This window comes from Piliocolobus tephrosceles, chromosome 1, assembly GCF_002776525.5.
Source record: "Piliocolobus tephrosceles isolate RC106 chromosome 1, ASM277652v3, whole genome shotgun sequence".
Taxonomy (NCBI): domain Eukaryota; kingdom Metazoa; phylum Chordata; class Mammalia; order Primates; family Cercopithecidae; genus Piliocolobus; species Piliocolobus tephrosceles.
Window position 1 is genome coordinate 90979293 of NC_045434.1, and position 19737 is coordinate 90999029.

The 19737-nt window shown below is 48.5% G+C and overlaps 1 protein-coding gene across 1 annotated transcript; it reads left to right on the forward strand.

Moving 5' to 3' along the window:
* Positions 1-7093: 7093 nt before the first annotated feature.
* On the forward strand, positions 7094-10397 carry S100A9 (S100 calcium binding protein A9). The gene is made up of 3 exons (XM_023213775.1): positions 7094-7254; positions 7642-7806; positions 10038-10397. The coding sequence occupies exons 2-3, from the start codon at positions 7657-7659 to the stop codon at positions 10230-10232; spliced, it is 345 nt and encodes a 114-aa protein (XP_023069543.1). The 5' UTR covers positions 7094-7254; positions 7642-7656; the 3' UTR covers positions 10233-10397.
* The last annotated feature ends 9340 nt before the right edge of the window (positions 10398-19737 follow it).

Below are 19737 nucleotides of genomic sequence, written 5' to 3' on the forward strand. Positions count from 1 at the left end.
GGAAGGAAGGAAGGAAGGAAGGAAGGAAGGAAGGAAGGAAGGAAGGAAGGAAGGAAGGAAGGGAGGGAGGGAGGGAGGGAGGGAAGGAAGGGAGGAAGAGAGAGAGACAGAAAGAACGACTTAAACAGGACACACTTTTAAAAGGTGTCAAAAGAAGAAATGGAAAGGAAAAGCAAGCCAGCACACCCACCTGCTTCAAATAATGCATATCCTCAAGTACCTAAGGCAGTGGTTCTCAAAGAGTGGCCCAGGGGAAGCTGGGGGACCCCATGGCCCCTTGGGGGGTCCATGAGATCAAAACTAATTCCAGAACAATATTCCCCGAACTGCCCACCACAGGAAACTGCCCACAAACCAAGACTCCCGGCTCTTCACTTTCCTCGCTGTGCTGATATTTGCACTGATGACACAAAAATAGTAGTCGATAAAACCATTGGAGACATGAACCTATGTGTGGTGTCAAACTGCACTAGCAGTCCTCGTATTGTTCACAATGTATTCTTTCAAGAAAAGGAGCCTCACTTGGGAATGTTCTTGATGAAGCAGTGAGAATTATTCATTTTATTAAACCTCAACCCTGATTCTCTCAAGGAAAAGGACTTGTGTGCTAGAGTTGTGAGTTGAACCAGCCACTTTTTCATGAACGCCATGAACAAATGACATAGAACAAATGATGGCCAAACGACGGATACTTATATTCGAGTATGCGGCATACATTTTCCTAAAAATTAACAAAGTAAGCCTTTCACTTCCAGGAAAACAACTAGAAATTGTTAGCATAATAAAATTGGAACTTTCAGGTAAAAATATGAACTTTGGAAAATTTGTGTTTGCCACCATGACTTTGACAGCTTCCCAATACTTGAAGACTACTGATGATATCAGTGGTGAGATTAACAAATGTGGTGGGGGTTTTTTGCTTTTTTTGTTTTGTTTTGTTTCGTTTTGTTTTGTTTTTGAGACATAATCTATCTCTGTCACCCAGGCTGAAGTGCAGTGGCACGATCTCTGGTCACTGCAACCTCTGCCTTCCCAGGTTCAAGTGATTCTCCTGCCTCAGCCTCCCAAGTACCTGGGACTACAGGCATGTGCCACCACACATGATTAATTTTTTGTATTTTTAGTAGAGACGGGGTTTCATAGTGTTAGCCAGGATGGTCTCAATCTCCTGACCTCGTGATCTGCCTGCCTCAGCCTCCCAAAGTGCTGGAATTACAGGTGTGAGCCACCATACCCAGCCAAATGTGGTTTATTTATATGTGTGTGTGATACATATAAATATGTATATATATTGAGTAACAAATGATGTCAGCATTTAGAAGATGTACATAACTCAGTTAACCAATATTTTCCAAATGATCAATATATGAAGTCACAAAGTCACAAAGTTTGGATAAAAGATCCACTAAATTTTAAGATGGACCAATTGATTCTAATGTAACAGAGAACAAAGAATTCACTGATATGGTTTCAGACTCTATGTTGCAACTAACCTTTGAGAAACCACCACTTGTTGGGTTTTGATGTAATACAAGAGAAGAATACCCACAATTATATATTTAAAGGCTATTAATGTATTCATCCCCTTTGCAACTACTTATCTGTGAAAGAATGGATTTTCTTCAACTCTTCGACCAAAGCAACATATAGCAATATCTTGTATGCAGAAGTAGATGTGATAATCCAACTGTCTTCTTTGAAGCCATACAGTAAATAGGTCTGCAAAAATGTTAAAAAAAAAAAAACTCTTCTCACTAGCTTTTGATATATATATATATATATAATTATGTTTAATCGTTTAAAAATGTGGTAATATGTAATGTGTTTATTAATGGTACTTTGAGTTAATAAATCATTTTAAATTTTTTAAACTTTTAATGTAAGTAAATATTGATACATATAATCCACAAAAGCTCTTTGGGATACTCAATAACTTCTAGCGTACATATAAAAGGATCCAGAGAGCAAAAAGGTTGAAAACCTGGGGCCAAGGGAATCCCACAGCCTGTCCTGATGCAGATAGACCACAAGGTGGCAGCATGCGTCCTCTGATAACTCCGGAGCCGCCTTCACTCACTAGGAGTCTCTGAGCAACCTCTTTCCTCCATCTCTCCCCACCACTTCCTTTCTTACCTTCATGCTTCTGTGTTGCACGTCTTTTTTTTTTCTAACTAGCTTTATCCACCAACTCCTTCATAATTACAGGAAATAGCAATCTCCTAAGCATAAGTTCTGGCCAAACCAAGCCAGTCATTCATTTTAGTCTGCAAACATTTCTCAGGTGTCATTCATATGCAAAGCTTATCATCCAGGGATGAGTACATTGAGAACACTGCTCTCAAGTAGTTAGTAATCTAATGAGGGAGATAGATCCAAAGGCCAGTGATTATAATACCTGCTGAGTGTGAAAACCCTTTATTCTTTACAAAGGGCTGTGGACTTCAAAGGGAGTCCTGAGAGCAGAGGATGCCAAAAGTCAGATGCTGAGATACTCGCCGAAAATTTCTGCAGGGATCTGGAACCTAGGCACATAGTGAGGGAGAAAGCCAGGTTCCCAGGAGATTGGGGAGGAGAAAGGATTGGAGCAACAGAAGCCAGGGGACAAAAGGGAATGCCAGCTTTCTCAATTTTGAAAGTAGTTTGTCTGAGAAATTAGGAGGATGATGAGCAGAGACAGCCAAGGTGGAGACAGGGGGAGGAGTCCAGACTTGGGGAAGCTTAGGTTGAATGTCTAGGAAGCCAGATCACTGGAAGGTCTTCACTGTGGATGCTGGAGTGGCCCAGCATGGAGGCAGGGAGTGGGGCTGCTGTCAGCAGGGGGCCTCAGAGAACTCAGGATAGCCAGTCAATGGAGGCCACAAGGATGCCAGGGGTGGTCAAAGCTTGGTGTGGACTGAACCCAAACGTGGTAGGAAAATGGTCTGAAACTACCCGTGGACAGCTTCTCTAAGTCATCCTAATGTACTAGAGTCTAGAATGAGCACTGGGGAAATGGGGGATGTCAGGGGGCTTGTGGTTAGGAGACCCATATCCAGAGATCTCCAAGGAAGAGCACCTGGGACTCCCAGCAAGGAGGAAGAGAGGGAGTGGAGGAATAGTCAGCAGGCTGGGCACAGCCTGAGTGGGGCTGGGCCTCAGGCATCAGAGTCCCTGTGAGGAGAGGGACCTGACTTCACCTGCAGGTGGAGCAAGTAAGCCAGGAGACAGTGCCCAGGGGCCATGAGGCTAGTGGTAGCCATGGAGCCCACCAAGAGTCCATCAAAACTTGGAATCTGTGCTAGAAATGACCAAGGGTCAGCTGTCCCAATCTCCTCATATAATGGATAAGAAAATGAAGGCCCGAACATGGAAATCACTTCTAAAGACCACCAGCAAGTCTGGGAAAGCTAGCACTAAAACCCAGCTCAGTCCCTCAGTCTGGGTCCCACTGTGTGCCTGCTATAACACCTCCATTACAACACAGGAGGGGCAAAGCTCCCCAAAAGGCCACAGTGGGGCCTGCAGAGAAGGGAAAGACAGACGCACAGTGGCTCCCAGGCATCTGGGAAAGAACACAACGATTTGATGGTAGCTGCAGGAGCCTCTGCCTGCCTGTTTGCTTGCTTGCTTGCTTGCTTGTTTGTTTGTTTGTTTGAGATAGAGTTTCACCCTGTCACCCAGGTCAGAGTGCAATGGCACAATCTCAGCTCACTGCAACCTCTGCCTCCCAGGTTCAAGTGGTTCTCCTGCCTCAGCCTCCCGAGTAGCTGGGACTACAGGTGTGCGTCACCACGCCAGGCAAATGTTTTTATTTTTAGTAAAGATGGGGGTTTCCCCATGTTGGCCAGGCTGGTCTTGAACTCCTGACCTCGTGATCCACCCACCTCATGCTCCCAAAGTGCTGGGATTACAGGCATGAGCCACCACGCCCAGCCACTTATTTGTTTTTTAACCCAAAAAGCCAAGCCCTTTTCTCCCAGTGAAAACCTGGAGTCATTGTACGGAGCCAGGAAAATTGGCCCACTCACTTCATGCCCCAGCAGGAGGCTCTGAATTTCCCTGGAAAATCAGTACCCAGAGGGGAAGACTCCCATCCCACCATCCCTCAATCCAACCTCTGGCCTCGGCTGGCAGTGAGGAGGCAGGTGGAGGGTCGAGCACCTACTGATCATGCCAGGAATTGTCTGCTCCAGTCAGAACCGGAATGGGTCGGCCCTGGCCTCACCTGTGCCTGGGCTAGCCTGGAACCTGGGGGCCTGCAGTGGCCTTCTTAGATGGGAGCCCACTGTCAGCATCGGATCCCCCAAGTGCAGACTCCCGTCTGTTTTGAAACCCTGACTGGCTGCTCAATCCCACCCACTGCTGAGCCTTCTGTCCCCCACTCCCAATTTTACTTTCATTCTGAGTCAGCACTAAATGACCACAGTCAGTGGCTCTGCAGAAAGTCACAGAACAGAGGGCGACAGGCCAGTGTTTATGCCACATTCACTCACTTCATCATTGACTCATGCAGTCCTGCATTTATTCAATCAACAAGCGTTCATCCAGTGCCTACTGAGCCAGCCCTTGCCCGGTGCTAAGACTTCAGAGGTGAGCACGCAGCATCCCTGCCTAGAGGAGCCACAGTGGTGTGGACGAGTCAGAGAGTCGACTTGACAGTTGAGAGCTCCATGGCAAAGCAGAGGTGCCTGCTGCACACCATCACTCAGGGTTTGATTAACACACACCTGCTTCATTGTCATGCTTTTTTTGTTTTTGTTTTAAATTAATGGACAAATTGTGTTAAACAGGAATTTTCACATAAAGATTCACATGTATTGAGTCCTCAGGAGGTCCAAGAACATCTGGTCTACTTTCCCACGTGGCAGCCCTGGCCTGAGACTGGCTGTCCCTTCAAATTAGGAACGTTCTCATTCCCCACAGTCGCCACCACTGTCCAGTGTCCCCAACCCTGAGGCCCCATATTAGTGGCCACAAGTTACCCTACTGCTGATGTTGATGTTCTCATGCCCCGCCAGCTTCACCTTGGGTCTGGTTCCTGCAAGGCTGAGTTGGAGATCCTTGGTCCAGGGTGAGAAGTGCTTTGACAGAAGCAGCAGAGGGCGCCATGGGAGCACACAGGAAGGGCGCCTGGGGCACGTGCAGGGACTGCAGAACAGGCTGCGTGGGCACACAGGGTCGGCTGCTGGCTGCTGGCTGGGCTTCCTCCATTAGCTTAAACAATGGAAGGCGGACTTGGATAGGAACTCTACCTCATGCATTCCTGAACTGTTCTGCACCATTCATTCATTCATAGATGACTCGTATTCAAGCACTCATTCATTTATTTATTAAATGCTTGCTGTGTGCTTAGCACTGTGTCAAGCCCTGTCCTTAGCTACCAAGAGTTTAAAATGTGATTGGAAGACAGGCTATAAGACCATGTCTCCCGTGTGTCGCGACTCACTCATCAAGTTCTACTGGCGTCTAGCATTCGTATATGGCACTCAGTAGGTGCTCAACAAATATTTGTTGCATAAATGAAGGAAAAGATTATTAGTAACAATACCTTTTATTTACTGAGCCCTTCCCAACTTTCCATGTGTTGTCGCAATCCTCAAGATAAGTCCTGTTATTATCCTATTTTATTGATAAGAAAAGTAAGGCACAGAGAAGTTAAGTAAATTGCCTAAGGTCACACAGACAGTCTGAGGTCTTAACCACTACTTCATGTGCATCTCAGCAGTGCAAGGCAGGCCATGCTCAGGGCCAATGCTTAGCACACACAGAGATCGCCTCAGACTTTCAGAGGACAAAGCGGTCAGGAGGATCTGGAGCAATAAAGGAAGGCTTCATGGAGACAGAACAAAAGGACCAGTACAGGTAGAAGAGAACCATCTTTCCTGATAGAGAGAGTGGGCAGCAAGCAAGAGGGAGTCCCAGGGTGGATCCTCCACACTGGCTTCCAGGGGTGAGGGAAAGGGTGCCAGCAAGGACATCAGCAAGGATCAATCGGCAAATCCGAGGGTGTCCCTCGTGCCAAGCCCTGGGCTGTGTGTGCATAGGAGAACACGAACCTGAATGAGAACCTACCTTTGAGGATCTACAGTCAATTGTCGGACAGAAGCAAAATATATAAATAATTTTACTCCAGGAAAGCAAGTGTTGAGAGCCAGAAGTGGTATGAAAATCATTGTCAGGAAGACAGAAACTGTTTCCAAATGGGAAGCACAGAGCAGTCTCTGGAAGAGAGTGCGTTAGAACTGAGCCATGGGGGTGGACAGGATATCACTGTGGAGTGGGGGAAGGGCACTCCTGAGGTGGCAAAGTGGGAGGTGGGCCCTATGTTCCCACAGTGGGCAGGGAGGTAGTGAAAGCGAATCTGGCCAGACAGGCAGGGCCATTCCAAGAGGGCTTTGTGTGCAGGGCTAAGTCAAGCTTTCTCCATAGGCAATGGGGAGCTACTGGAGGTTTGTAGCAGGGGAAGGACCTGTCTTGCCCACCAGGAGGCTACGTAAAAACAGTTGTCTCCCAAGTTAAAAGTTCCTGGAACCCTTGCTGGGAGCAGGATTTAGAAAAATGATGCTGAGAGACGCTAGAAACATATCCGCCCTGAGGCTCTCTCACTCAGACTACAAGAGGGAGGTATCATCGGAATCACCCTTAATCGGGAACCAGAATAGCTGGGTCCACTTCCTGCCAAGTCAGCAACCAGCTATGTGACCTTGCTCAGGTCCATCTCTGGGTGTCAGTTTCTTCATCTACAACGCAATAGAGTTGCCCACCTCTGAGAACCCGTCTAACACCAACTCCCACCCTATGAATCTAAGAATCCCACACCAACCCCTCGCCATCCTAAGTATCACAAAGCCAGACAAGCATGGGGGAGGGCTCAGTCCATCCTTGTTGGACTAAAAGGAAGGGGCAGACTGTCCACGGGGAGCGACCGAGAGGGTCAGGCCCCCAAAGGTCCTCAGCCTACTTCAACCTCAAAGGGGACGGGGGTGGGGCTGAGTGGTGCCAGAGGAGCAGCAGGCTCACTCGGGGAGAGGAGGGGCTTAGAATAGAAGGGAAATGAACTAAACAACCAGTTTCCTCCCAAACCAGTTTCAGGACGCTCTGTGAACATTTCCTGCCCCGCCCCAGCCCCCTTCCTGGCAGCATTACCACACTGCTCACCTGTGAAGCAATCTTCCGGAGACAGGGCCAAAGGGCCAAGTGCCCCAGCCAGGAGCTACCTATAAATGCCGAGCCTGCACAGCTCTGGCAAACGCTCTGTGTGGCTCCTCGGCTTTGGTAAGTGAGCTGCCAGCTTCCCCAGGCAGAAGCCTGCCTGCCAATTCCTTCTTTCCTTCCCTGACCCAACTTCCTTCCAAATCCTCCTCCTGAAAGCCCTCCTTGGTTGGCCCTGCCCAGTTTAAAACTTCTTTCACATTTTCTTAGGTCGTGTTCCCCTGGGGCCTCCTGCCCTCAAATGCTTTGCTTTTCGGCACTCCCTAGATATTCTAAAAAATCATTTTGTACGTGTGTGTGACAGACCATCTCCCAGTTAACTTGCAGTTTGTGCTTTCTTTTTATTTTGCGCTTCCCCCACTATTTCTGTGAGTGCTTAGTAGAAAGTGTCAAAGAAGCTTGAGAGCCTTTTCTTCTGAGTACCCCAACTCTTGTTTTTCCATTACACAGAGAGAGCGCAAGAAGATGTCTTGCAAAATGTCGCAGCTGGAACGCAACATAGACACCATCATCGACACCTTCCACCGGTACTCTAGGCAGCAGGGGCACGAAGACGCCCTGAACAAGAAGGAATTCAAAGACCTGGTGAAAACAGAGCTGCAAAACTTTCTCAAGGTAGGACTGGACTCAGGCAGGTCTGACCCAGCCTCACAGCAGTTTGGGTTGACAAGGGAGGATGGGAGTGTGGCCTACAGCAATCAAGGGGAAGATTTGTGTTCCTCGAGCCGAGCCCCCAGACGCAGCGGGTGTCCTGTTATACAGGGTAGATGCTCACAGTTACACAGATGACAGGGTCAAGAGATTGCTCAATTGAACCCCTGCTATTTGTCGGGCCCTATTCTGGGCAGAGAAACATAGTGGTAAATGGGGAGCCCACCATTCCAGTGGAGGGGGACACACAATAAAATTGTTGGCCAATAAAGAGCACAGATAAAGCCAAATGCCAGTAAGTGTATGGAAGAAAATGAGACAGAGTGCTGTGGGCAGCGTGGGCTAGGTGGAGTAAAGGTGACCAGTTAGGGTACATGAGAAGGTCCTCTTTGAGGAGGTAACATTTGAGCTGAGCCCCGAATGCTGGGGAGGGAAGCCCCTGAGGACGACCCTGGGCACAAAGCTGAGGAGACCCTAAGCCTCAGGTGGGAACTTGGGGTGGAAGACTTGGAGGGTTTTTCTAATCCTAAGGATCTGCGGTGGAAAATGAATGCATAAATAGCACAGGGAGAGCACCTGCATAGCAGTGAGGGAACTGGGAGGTTTTTCCCCTGCTCCAAAAATGATTAAGCAGTTCTAAGAACAAGGCTGAGCACTTCCAACAGCCTTTTTGTTTTCTTTTCAAATTTGGGGAAAGTCGGGAAACAGAGGCCTGCATTAAGAAGGGTGGAACACATGGGTCTCGGTCTCAGTTCCACTCCCGGAGCCAGACATCCTGGGGTAGGTCCCTAGCCCTCCCAGTGCCCCTCTCTCCATCTTGGTAAGGTGGAGAATTGCAGCCTTCAGAGTTAGGGGCTCTGACATCTCCCCATAGGTGGGGGCCTCAGGCAGGCAAGATGCTGGGTGGGGTAGGCAAGAGAGGGCCCAGCAGAGAGGCTGCATGGTGAAGCTCTCCTCCATGTGATCCCCTGTGCCTGCTCTCCCCGCCCACCTGACATCCCCTGCCAGAAGCAAAGTGATGCTGCGGGGAAAGAAGGAGAGCCTCATGGATGGGCTGCACAGGAGAGAGCTCGCATTGGCTGGGTGCCCCACAGGTTCTGGGAGGGGACTTAGTGAGGTGACTCAGCCACAGGGTGACAGAGCTGGAACCAGCCAGTGGTCTCTTGGATATTGGATACTGCCTGGGTCTTCCACCTCCCCTAACGTCTCCCCCCAACCTTTTTTTTTTTTTTTTTTTTTTTTTTTTTTTGAGATGGAGCTTCACTCATGTTGCCCAGGCTGGAGTGCAATGGCACAATCTCGGCTCACTGCAACCTCCACTTCCCGGGTTCGAGCGATTCTCCTGCTTCAGCCTCCTGAATAGCTGGGACTACAGGCATGCACCACCACGCCAGGCTAATTTTGTACTTTTAGTAGAGACGAGGTTTCTCCATGTTGGTCAGGCTGGTCTCGAACTCTCGACCTTAGGTGATCTGCCTGCCTCGGCCTCTCAAAGTGCTAGGATTATAGGCATGAGCCACCCTGCCCGGCTCATGCCTGTAATCTCCCCTTTTATACTTTATCACACTCTTGAAGGTCAACGGAGCACATACTCTGCTCTCTGCCCCTCCATCTCTCCTGCCCACACCTAGTTTTTCTAGGTGTTTCCCCATTGTGTTGGTTGAAATAAGTTTCACTAATTGGTAACCTCCAGAGGGAAGGCAAAGGAGGGCATGGGAGGAAGTGAAGTGCAGAGGGATAGTGGAGTAGAACTGGCCTCTAAGTCAGATCTGAATTTGCATGCCCTGAGTAGTCAAGCTGTGAAAACTAATGATTCTCTCTAGGACTGGTTTCAAGTCTTCCTCCAGGAAGATACTATTCCTAGCTGTTAAAATTGTTATGAGGACCAGATGAGGTGACATTTCCAGGCTTACTCATGCCATGACTAGGGCAAGACCCTGGAACTCAGCTTCCTCTTCTATAAATAGAGAATCAGCAGCCAAGTCACAGGGTCATGGAGGGAATAAACTGGAGAGCGTTTGGTGCATGCTCAGTGTCTGCTCCATTGTGGGCATTCAGCCCATGGTCATTTTTAATTTTTAAATCAAGCCCCTGGGTGAGGCTTCCCTGCACATTTGCCAGCTGGTCATTTACTGTGCTCCCAGTCCCCACCTCTGGCCACACCGGCTCTCACAGCCTTCTCTCCCCACCTGCAGAAGGAGAATAAGAATGATAAGATCATAGACCACATCATGGAGGACCTGGACACAAATGCAGACCAGCAGCTGAGCTTCGAGGAGTTCATCATGCTGATGGCGAGGCTAACCTGGGCCTCCCACGAGAAGATGCACGAGGATGACGAGGGCCCTGGCCACCACCATAAGCCAGGTCTCGGGGAGGACGCTCGCTAAGACCACAGTGTCCAAGATCGCAGTGGCCATGGCCACGCCACAGCCACTAATCAGGAGGCAAGGCCATCCTGCCTCTACCCAACCAGGGCCCCGAGACCTCTTATGCCAAACTGTCTTGGCTGTGGCGGTAGGGGCTGGGGCCAAATAAAGTCTTCCTCCAAGTCAGTGCTCTGTGTGCTTCTTCCACCTCTTCTCCAACCCTTCCTTCCCAGGGCTCTGGGCATTAGAGAGCCCTGTCCTTATCTGTGACTCAGCCCCCTTATTCAGTATTAACAAAATGAGAAGCAGCAAAACATGGGTCTGTGCTGAGCCCCTTGGGCTCACCTCCCTGGCCATGTCCTCACCTCTGACTTCAGGCCCCACTGCTCAGATCCCAGGCACCCTGCCCCATCTTAGACGCCCAGTCCAGCCTGTCCAGCCTGACAAGTGGCCCTTGTCACTGTACACTGTAGAAAGCAAAAGGGCGTATCCCTACCCCTTGATATGTCAGCTACCTCCCCAACCAGCTCCAACCCTATCTTCACCCATCACTGTCTACACAGCCCTCTCTCTCCTAATATAATTCTATTCCTCTGAAAGTCTTCCAGAAATGGACCCAGACAGTGCCACGTCTGGGGAGGAATACTGGCACTAAGGTAGTGGAAACAAGAACAGTTCCAGTGTGTTTACTCTCATAATTTTTCTGGATCCAAGAGAGCAATTGGGTCTGTCTTAACAGACCAGCCATCCTAATCGACGGGGGTGCTCACACAAGTGGGAGACTGGGAGCTTAGCTCTATGCCAACCCTGGTCTCAACAGAATGGCAGAGTGAAGAAATGAGCTCCAGTCCTGGCTCTGCAGCTAAAAGACTCAGTGACTACCATGAGGAGTCTGTGCTCTGGGTCCAGAGAACCTGGGGGTCTAAAGATTCTGATTTTAAGCTTTGAGGGCCAGCTGTCCTTTCTGGTGGGTAGCTGAGAGCTGGGGCCAGCACAAGTATCTGCTTCTCTCTGCAAAGCCTATTACCAGGCCTGGCCCCAGCTGCCTCAGGGCTACTGCTGCTGCTCCCACTTCAAGCTGCCCTAGACCTTAACTTCAGGGACTCCTCTGCCATCTTCCTGCCCTTTGGCTATAAAGTCCCTTTCCTAGGTTATAACCAGTGGGGGTGGGCCTTCCAAAAACCAGAGTTCAGATCAAGGTCCTCTGACCCCTGTCCTTTCAGCAGAAAGAAGACTCACAGAATTAGGATCTAGGGGAGCTGGGAAAAGACTAGCAGTCATCTACTCTCCCTTTTCATAAGTGAAGAAACCAAGACATAACATGGAGAAGAGACTAAGTCCAAAGTCACACAAGCGACAGAGTTGCTCAAAATGGTGCAGTATGAAAAATAGCTTGAATCATATCTGCCCCACTGGCTGCACCTCCCCAGCCCCTTCCCCAGTGCAGAGCAGGAAGATACAGAGCTGCCATGGTTGGATTTCAGCCCTCCCCTCACAGCCTGGCTATGGTTGTGCCCCCAACCTGCCTGTTGCAGACTTCTGCTCTAAGGGCCTGGGGGCTCTGCTCTGGGTGCAGGGTTATAAGGGTTCCCACTCAAAGGTATGAGGATGTTTCCAGGAACTGTCTCAGGCTGAGAGCTCAGGCAGCAGAGTCTAGAAGCCCTTACCAGTCCCTTCTGTGCCTGACTTGGAGACCTAACATCTGGAGACACTCATCTTCTGACAGCCCTTCTGCTCCCATGCTCACATCCAGGGAGGAGTCACTGTCTTCACCCCCTTCTGAACACAGCTTGGTAATGGGGAGAGAGAAGCCTCCTGGGGATTGGAGGGCCTTAGACCAGATGCTTCCAGTAGGGTGGTAAGTGCTCCCCCTAGGCCCTATGCCCACCATTACTTATTACAATGTGCCTAAATATGTTTATGACTCTGCCTACCCCTCCAGACTAATAACTCCAAGAGAGCAAAGTCCATCTGTCTTTTTTCTGATTTATTCCCAGCACCTAGAGTAGTGGCTGCTACCTAGAAGGTTCTCAACAAATATTGCCTGTATAACGGTCTAAAATTTCTCACATATTCTATGCTCTCTTCTCAAGGGATGATGTGGGGGGAAAAAGGCAAGAGGAGATCAAAACCTGCAAATGGAAGGCTTCTGCATTAGCATTACAGAATCTCAAACCTGAAGGTAAGGAGCAGAAAGTTGAGGGAATCTGAGGGCCCCTTTACCCCTCTGTTCAATCAGACCAATTTGATTTGAAGAAAGAGATTTGTCTTGAAAAAAGTGTGAAAACTATGGACTTAATCCAATCTGCCCCACTCACACCCTAGAGTGATTATTGCCAACATCCCTGTCAAGTGATTGAACTAACCCTGCCTGAATTCCTCCAGGAAAGCAGAGTTTCCTCCTTTGTGAGTGGCACTTGGAATGTTCCTCATTATACTGAGCCAAAATCCATCTCCTCATGCCCACCCAGCATTAGTCCTACTTTTCCTCCCCTTTGAGGACACAGAACAAATCTAACCCCTTATCATCCATCCTCCTATCCACATGTTTATTCCTCTGCTTCTTCAAAACGCCCTCCCTAAATTACATCCAGGCTTTCTCCAGCCTCTTCACCTTTGCACCAAAAATGATGTGCACCATCCTGGTGTCTCTTGTAAGTCCCTTAGGATCCATCAAGCCTCAGAGCCAGTGTTACTGCTTTCTCACCATCCACCCTTCTCAAGAAGATAGGGACTTCCTCCTTCAGGACCACAGAACTCTGATAATTCCACCATTGCACTTCAAATACTGAATTGAAAATATTCATTTGCCAAGACTATGAGCCCCTGAAAGCAGGGACCGTGGCTGATTTTCCCCCACATTCAAGATCCCAGCATGGATTATCCACTTATTCATCCACAAAGTGAAGATAGGATGGTTCTAGAGCAAAAATGGGTGCTTTGCTTGAATGTGGGTGTGAGGTAGGGGTGGTTCTCAGGAACTGGCGGGGAGTTGGGGGTGCCAGTTGTCTGGAGACCTGGGGCTGGCAGAGAGCAGAGCAGCTGAGCAGAAGGATGACCCAGAGACCTCCTCAGATACCAAGCATTCTTCCATTTGCCTTGTCACTAGTAACTCAGTCTGCATGTAGGCAATTGTTTCAGACCCCAGGGGATGGTCTAACAGCAAGCCACTTACACCCTGTTGAATTTTCTTTAAACGCAGTTGAACAGAACTCATCAAGGTGACTTAACCTCTTCCTTCCCATTAGCCTCTTTCATTTAAAAAAAAAAAAAGAAAGAAAAAGAAAAACCTCGTTCTGTTGAATACAGCAGAGTGGGCTTCTTTGCTCACATAGAGAGAGCAAGCACGTCCAGGTCCATGTCAAGGTTAAGATTCCCACTCCAAGTGAGAATCAGTAAGTATCTCTGTGATTAATGAGTCCTTTGGGGAAACATGACCTTTGGGGACTTTCCCAGCATTATGATGACTAAAGAACCAGAGACATCCTGTCTTCAGATGACTCTCCAACAATTCCTGCAACAGTGAGTTGCCCTCCAGTCTGATGTTAGCTGTGGAACCTGAACTGCTAGATGCCTTTCTGGAGGAATGAGGAAGGATCAGTAGTGGTCTAAGCTGTTAAACTCTTTCCAGACACTTCACAGTGCTCTGAATGTGGTCTGGGGCCTGGGTGGTGGTGGGATGACTCCAGAACTTGGGGGAAAAATGAATTCACTTGTCCATTCACTTGTATTTCCCCTCATTCACTCAACAGACATTAACTGCAGACTTACTATGTGTCAGGCACAGTACAATGCTCTGAGCGGCCTTCATGATAAATAAAGCTCGTCCATGTTGTCAAGGAGCTCTCGGGCCTTTAGGGAGACAAGACAGCTCCTCAAATTATTCTGATGTGGAAAGTGAGAGGCCGAGGAGGTCCAGCTAAAAGACTTTGGTGGGATGTAGTTCAGTGGGACTTTGAGGTGGGAATGATGCCCTTCACTGGGGCCATCTCCATGGAGGGGTGAGTATCAGTGTGACATCAAGACTGGTACCTGTAGACATCCTGGGATAAACATGAAGGTGCTTCAGGAGACCATGCGTGCAAAGGCCTGGAAATGGGCAGACGTGGGGTTTGAGGGTGAATGAGGAGCACTGGGAATGTGACAGGGAGAGGTAAGAGAGACAGAGAAGAACAGGGTTAGGTACCAGGCCAAGGAGCTCACACTCCATTCAACAGAACAGGGGCAGAGCCCCGAAGGCTTCAGGGAGGGCAGTGATATAATCACATTTGCATTTCAAAGAAGTTTCTCTATCTGTGTTTTATGGGATGGATTTGGGGTGGGAGTGAAACCCCAGGTACATGGCCTGTGGGGAGTCTGTTGCAATAGCACAGGTGAGCACTTAAGAGAGTTGAAGCGGTGCTTCTCAGAAAAAGTAAAGTTACCGTGTTAGCCAGGATGGTCTCGATCTCCTGACCTCATGATCCGCCCGCCTCGGCCTCCCAAACCCCGTCTCTACTAAAAAAATACAAAAACACTAGCCAGGCGAGGTGGCTGGCGCCTGTAGTCCCAGCTACTCGGGAGGCTGAGGCAGGAGAATGGCGTAAACCCAGGAGGTGGAGCTTGTAGTGAGCCGAGATCCAGCCACCACACTCCAGCCTGGGCGACAGAGCGAGACTCCGTCTCAAAAAAAAAAAAGAAAAAGTAAAGTTAGAGTAAAGTCAGAGCCTCAAACTACCCCAAGCTTCACCTCAATTAGGAGAGGTGTGACTGCAACATGATAAATAAGTATTTCATGCTATTTGCTAAGACCTTTCCAGGAAGGAAGATCTCAGCTTTCACCAGCCCAGTGAGCCAACCTTACACAACCCTGATGCAGCCCTGCTCTGAAGTAAGCTCCATAATCCAACCCCAATACACTGCCCCCCTCTTCCAGCAGTTGCTTAAAACATATATTTTAGAAAGCCCCTTGTCATGGATTTTGACATTCCAATTACCAGAGTGACAGCAGGACTGAAACATCTGGTTTCTCAAGTCCTATTGCCCCTTGGGGCTCTGACTTGAAACAGTTTCTCTATCCCAAGACCACAATCAGTCCCTGGATGATTAAACCACCCCTGTCTTCAGAAATCTGCTCCCAGACACAGGAGACAGGGAAAGGGAGCCCCTGAGGGAGAGCCGACTGGCCTCCTTCCTGAGCATCCCACGGAATGCAGAGTCCCAACTAAACACAGAGCACCGCTATTGGTGCCAGCTCAAAGCAACTATATCCAGGCTTTCCTTTTCTCCGTAAGTTCTCCCACTCTTGCCCACATATCCAAAATTAACGCATGCAGACTATACAGTGAGGAAGGGGGTTGTTGCCAAGACCTGAGGTGAAGAGGAAGAGGAGGGTGGCCGCCGGCAGGGGCGGCAGGGCCCTCAGGGTTCCAGCATGCAGCCAGCACCTTCAGCAGCCCCCGCCTTGACTTGCAGTCTGATCCTCCCTCCTCTCCCCTGCCTCTCCCCTAACCTTTTCCCTCTTGATTTGCCCTGTCTCTTTCTCTCCCTACCTTTTCTACATCCTCTCCCCAAGCTTTTTCTCACTTACTGCCTTCTGCCCTCCTGTTCTCTGTGGTAAAATGCAGTTCTATGTGGCTGGGTGCTTTCAGAGAAGCAACTAGGGGTCATATCTAATCTTTGTGAAGTAACTAGGGGTCGTATCTAACCAGGAATTGCTCCCTCAAAACACAGGATGTCCCACTTTCAAGTCTACTCCTAATAACGAAAGGAGACAATCACAGGGGAAAATTATTGAAGGTCTTGGGGAATCAAGTCTGGAAAAGGTAAGCAAGGGAGCCATGACAACTGCCTTCAAATATTGCTGAGGTCCAGGGAGAGGAGCCCACACTAGGGGCAAGGCCTCCAAAACCCACTGTGGTGTGGCTCATTTGCTGCCAGGCCCTCCCACTCTCCCAGCACCGCCTCAAGCATCGCCCTCACGTTCTACTCCATGTGTTCATTCCCTCCGGTAGGAAACAGCTCCATGCAAAGAAGCCAACATTCATCAGTTGTTCAGTCTGCAAATATTCACTGAGTAAGAACTAAATGCAGCGCCCTGTTATAGTTGCCGGGTCAACAAAACTGCGTCTAGGCGAGAGTCAGACCAGAGACAAGTCAAGAAATAGATGGCCCAGATCATTTCAGATGTTGATGAGTTCCACAAAGAAAATAAAGGAGACCTGCTCACAGGACTGCTGCATGGGCCAGCAACCAGGCAAGGAAGCAACGCTGGAAATGAGGCCTGGATGACAAGAAGCCATCTCCACAAAGATTTCACCCCAAATACATTGGAGAGCCTTTGGAGGGGTTTAATCAGGCAGGTGATGTGATATGATGTATCTGGAGGAGATCATTTGGTGGTTATGTGGAGGGTAGCCTGGGGAACCCCAGAGTAGGAGCATGAGGACCAGTTAGGAGGCTGCTGAGCCTGGTCTTATGTCGAATACTGTGCTAGATTCCCTGCCTTTACAGAGCCCTCAGTCCAGTGGGGACACAATTACCAAACAGATATTTTCTCTACAATACAATGTTCTGGGCAAAAGATAAGGAAATGCAGATGGTAAGCACAAGATGCCCTGAGAGTACATAGAGGCACTTTTTGCTGTCTTCTTGGCTGTGGTGGTGGTGGGGGTGGGTGGGGGGAGCCAGAGGCACAGGTAGAGGGAAGGAGGGAGAAGGAAAGTTTGCTTGGACTAATGCCCATGCTAAGTTTTGAAAGGGCAAGAATTGCACTTCCGTGTGCCCAGTCCTGTGTTAGGCAATAAGAGAAATCAGAGAAACATAGGAAGTAGGGGCTTTTGTCCTCTGGATTTTTAGTTTGCTTTATCTTAACTTGAAAGGCTTCTTGTGTTGGCCAAGTCAAAATGACAAGACCTAGCCATTCTCACATCAGGGGCTTCTGATAGCCACTTTGTTAAGCCCAGATCCTTCTCCTGAGATCCAAGGGCCTGATGCACAGGCTGGCATGGCTTGACTTGTGGTGTACTGGAAGTCTGACAAAGCTGTCTGGGCAAAGGCATTACTGAGTGATAAAGGACACCAATGCCACTCTTTTGGGTGCTATATGTGCAATACTTTGCCCTCAGGAGGATATTGGTGTCCTTTATCACTCAGTAATGCCTTTGCCCAGACAGCTTTGTCAGACTCATCATTCCAGCAGGAGCCAGAGAGCAGAAGAGGGAGGTTAGCCCCAAATTGGAAGGGACCTAAAGTCTACTCTTGATGGAAATACATGAGGAAGATACGAACAGGTGAGTTCCCTTGAGGATGTGATGGTTGAGTCGGGCCATGGTATATAAGCAGGTGTTCTAGAGCCAGAGAAGGGCCCATGTAGCCTAGTGTCTGCAACAGAGCAGACACAAAAAAATGTTTGTGAATGAAGGGATGAAAAGGCCCTTTAGACAAAGAGAACAAGGGGACAACAGGAGCAAAACCCAAGAAGTTTGAAAGCCATGGAGAAACTACAGACTGTTCTGGAGTGGCTGGAGAATAGGGCCTCTGGGGTGGACAGACGGTGACAGTGAGACAGGGCCTCCAGAAACAACAGGGCCAATCCCTGGGCTCAGTGGATCTAAGTGCTTGTGTTCATTTGCTTTTTCCACGACACCAGCCACAGTCACATGGTCTAGTCTCTGTGTATTCATGAAGGGACTGGAGATCACTTGTGCAAACAGCACACTATATACCTGAAAAAACTGAGGCTCAGAGAAGGGAAGCCACTCGCCCAAACTCACAGAGCCAAGCAGTTGAGCTGGGAGTCTAACCAAGTTCATTTGATTCCAAGTCAAGGGCCCCTGTCATTGTCCTTAGGTGCCGCTGGCTAATGGATTTTGACCAAGGTTAGCAGCCCTTAAAATTTTTCTAGCCATGATTCAAGTTCAATTTGTGGTTCAGAGGGCTATTTTGAAACAAAATCATAGTTGGTGAGTGTTTTCACAACAGCAAATATGCTGGGCTTTTGTTCTCATCAGTTAGTTGTTGGTTTTTTGGGTTTTTTTTTAAGAGATTCTAATACTACTATATATATCAGAAGCGGTCCCAAATCAAGGTGAGTGCATCAAGGGAGTGGCCTAGTTTGCAGAACAGCTTGGTCTAGTTCAAAGGCCTTTAGAGGAAGACATTGCTTAACTTCCCTTGGTTCCTTATCTTACAGTGGTCAACTTTAACTATCCAAGCCACCCCTAAATATAACCTCAAACTGCTTTGGTTTAAAATAATCTATACCTATTGTGCTGTGGCAGAGAGTGGGTCAGCTACAATCATTACCTCCTGTCTAAATTATGATCTTACTGTTATTGCTAATGTTTGCTGAGTGCTTACTCTGCATCAGATACTGTGCCAAGTGCTTTCCATGTGCTATGAGATGACCTAATCCTCTCACCAACTCTGGGAGAGGGGTACTATGATTATCCCCATGCTATTGATGGGGAAATTGAGGCTTAAAGATTCTAAGTAACTTGTTCAAGGTCTCACAATTAGTAAGTGGCAATGCTAGGATTTGAACACAGAAGCATAAGTTCTAACCTCACACTCTTGACTGCTACTCTTTAGCACCAAGGGACATCCTCCTTCCTACCCTCTCACTAAGTGATGTTCTCCTTCTAGACCCTGTGCAAAGTTCCTCTCTATCCAACTGAAGTCTCTCAGAGTACCAACACTGGGTGGCACCTGAGTATTCACCTAGTCTAAAACTTTTCAAAATAAATGTTTAAAATACTTTTGAATTCTTCAAAAATAAAGAAAACAAAGACCCAGAGAGGCAAAGTGATTTGGCCAAGGTTGTGCCATGAGGGAGGGCTTTCCCCAAATGCTCTCACATTCTCATTCACATTTGGTGATGGAAGCCTTCCAGGCTTGGGCTATTCCAGGACTCCCTTCCCTGGGTCACACACTCCTTCCTCTTCTGTCAATCCCACTTCACCCCCATCTTTAGCCTCTACCCTCAGCCCCATCCACAGGCTTCTACTTTCTCGCACACTTTCCATGCAACTGCATCTCACAGATGCAGTTGTTTCCTCTGGTGGGGGTGGTCAGCAAACCTCCACCCCAAGCCTGTGTGCCCGAGACTCATCATTTGTCACTTGTCCTGAATTCCAGCTTCCCATACACTGTCTCTGCATGGCTTTACAGTAAATAAACCAAAAGCCAAATCCACCATCCTGCAGTAAAAAGCCTCCCTTCCCATTTTTCCTCACATCTGTCATGCCTGACCTCCAACAGGGTATCTAATCTTTCTAAAATTCTTTAATTTTGTCACCTGGCCTGCCCCTGCTGCTGAAGAAGATCCAGAGGTGGAACAGGAATTCAAAGAAATTAAAGAATGTGTAAGTAGAAACTCAGTTGTATGTAAGAAAACCCAGTTCCCCCTGAGAAAGAGAAAGAGCTGGAGTCCTTTAAAAATTAACTGGCTGTTTTTCTGTGGCTAGTGAGCCTTATCTCTCCTCCTTTTTCAGGCATTATGAAGACCCTGTTTCTCTAGCCGTACAGCTGTAAGGTCACTAGACAG

What these genes read in the sequence shown, in the direction of transcription:
- S100A9 (XM_023213775.1), top strand. Translation starts at nt 7,657, where the DNA reads ATGTCTTGCAAAATGTCGCAGCTGGAACGCAACATAGACACCATCATC. An exon ending in AGCTGCAAAACTTTCTCAAG is followed by an intron (nt 7,807 to 10,037) that starts GTAGGACTGGAC and finishes CCCCACCTGCAG; the next exon opens with AAGGAGAATAAGAATGATAA.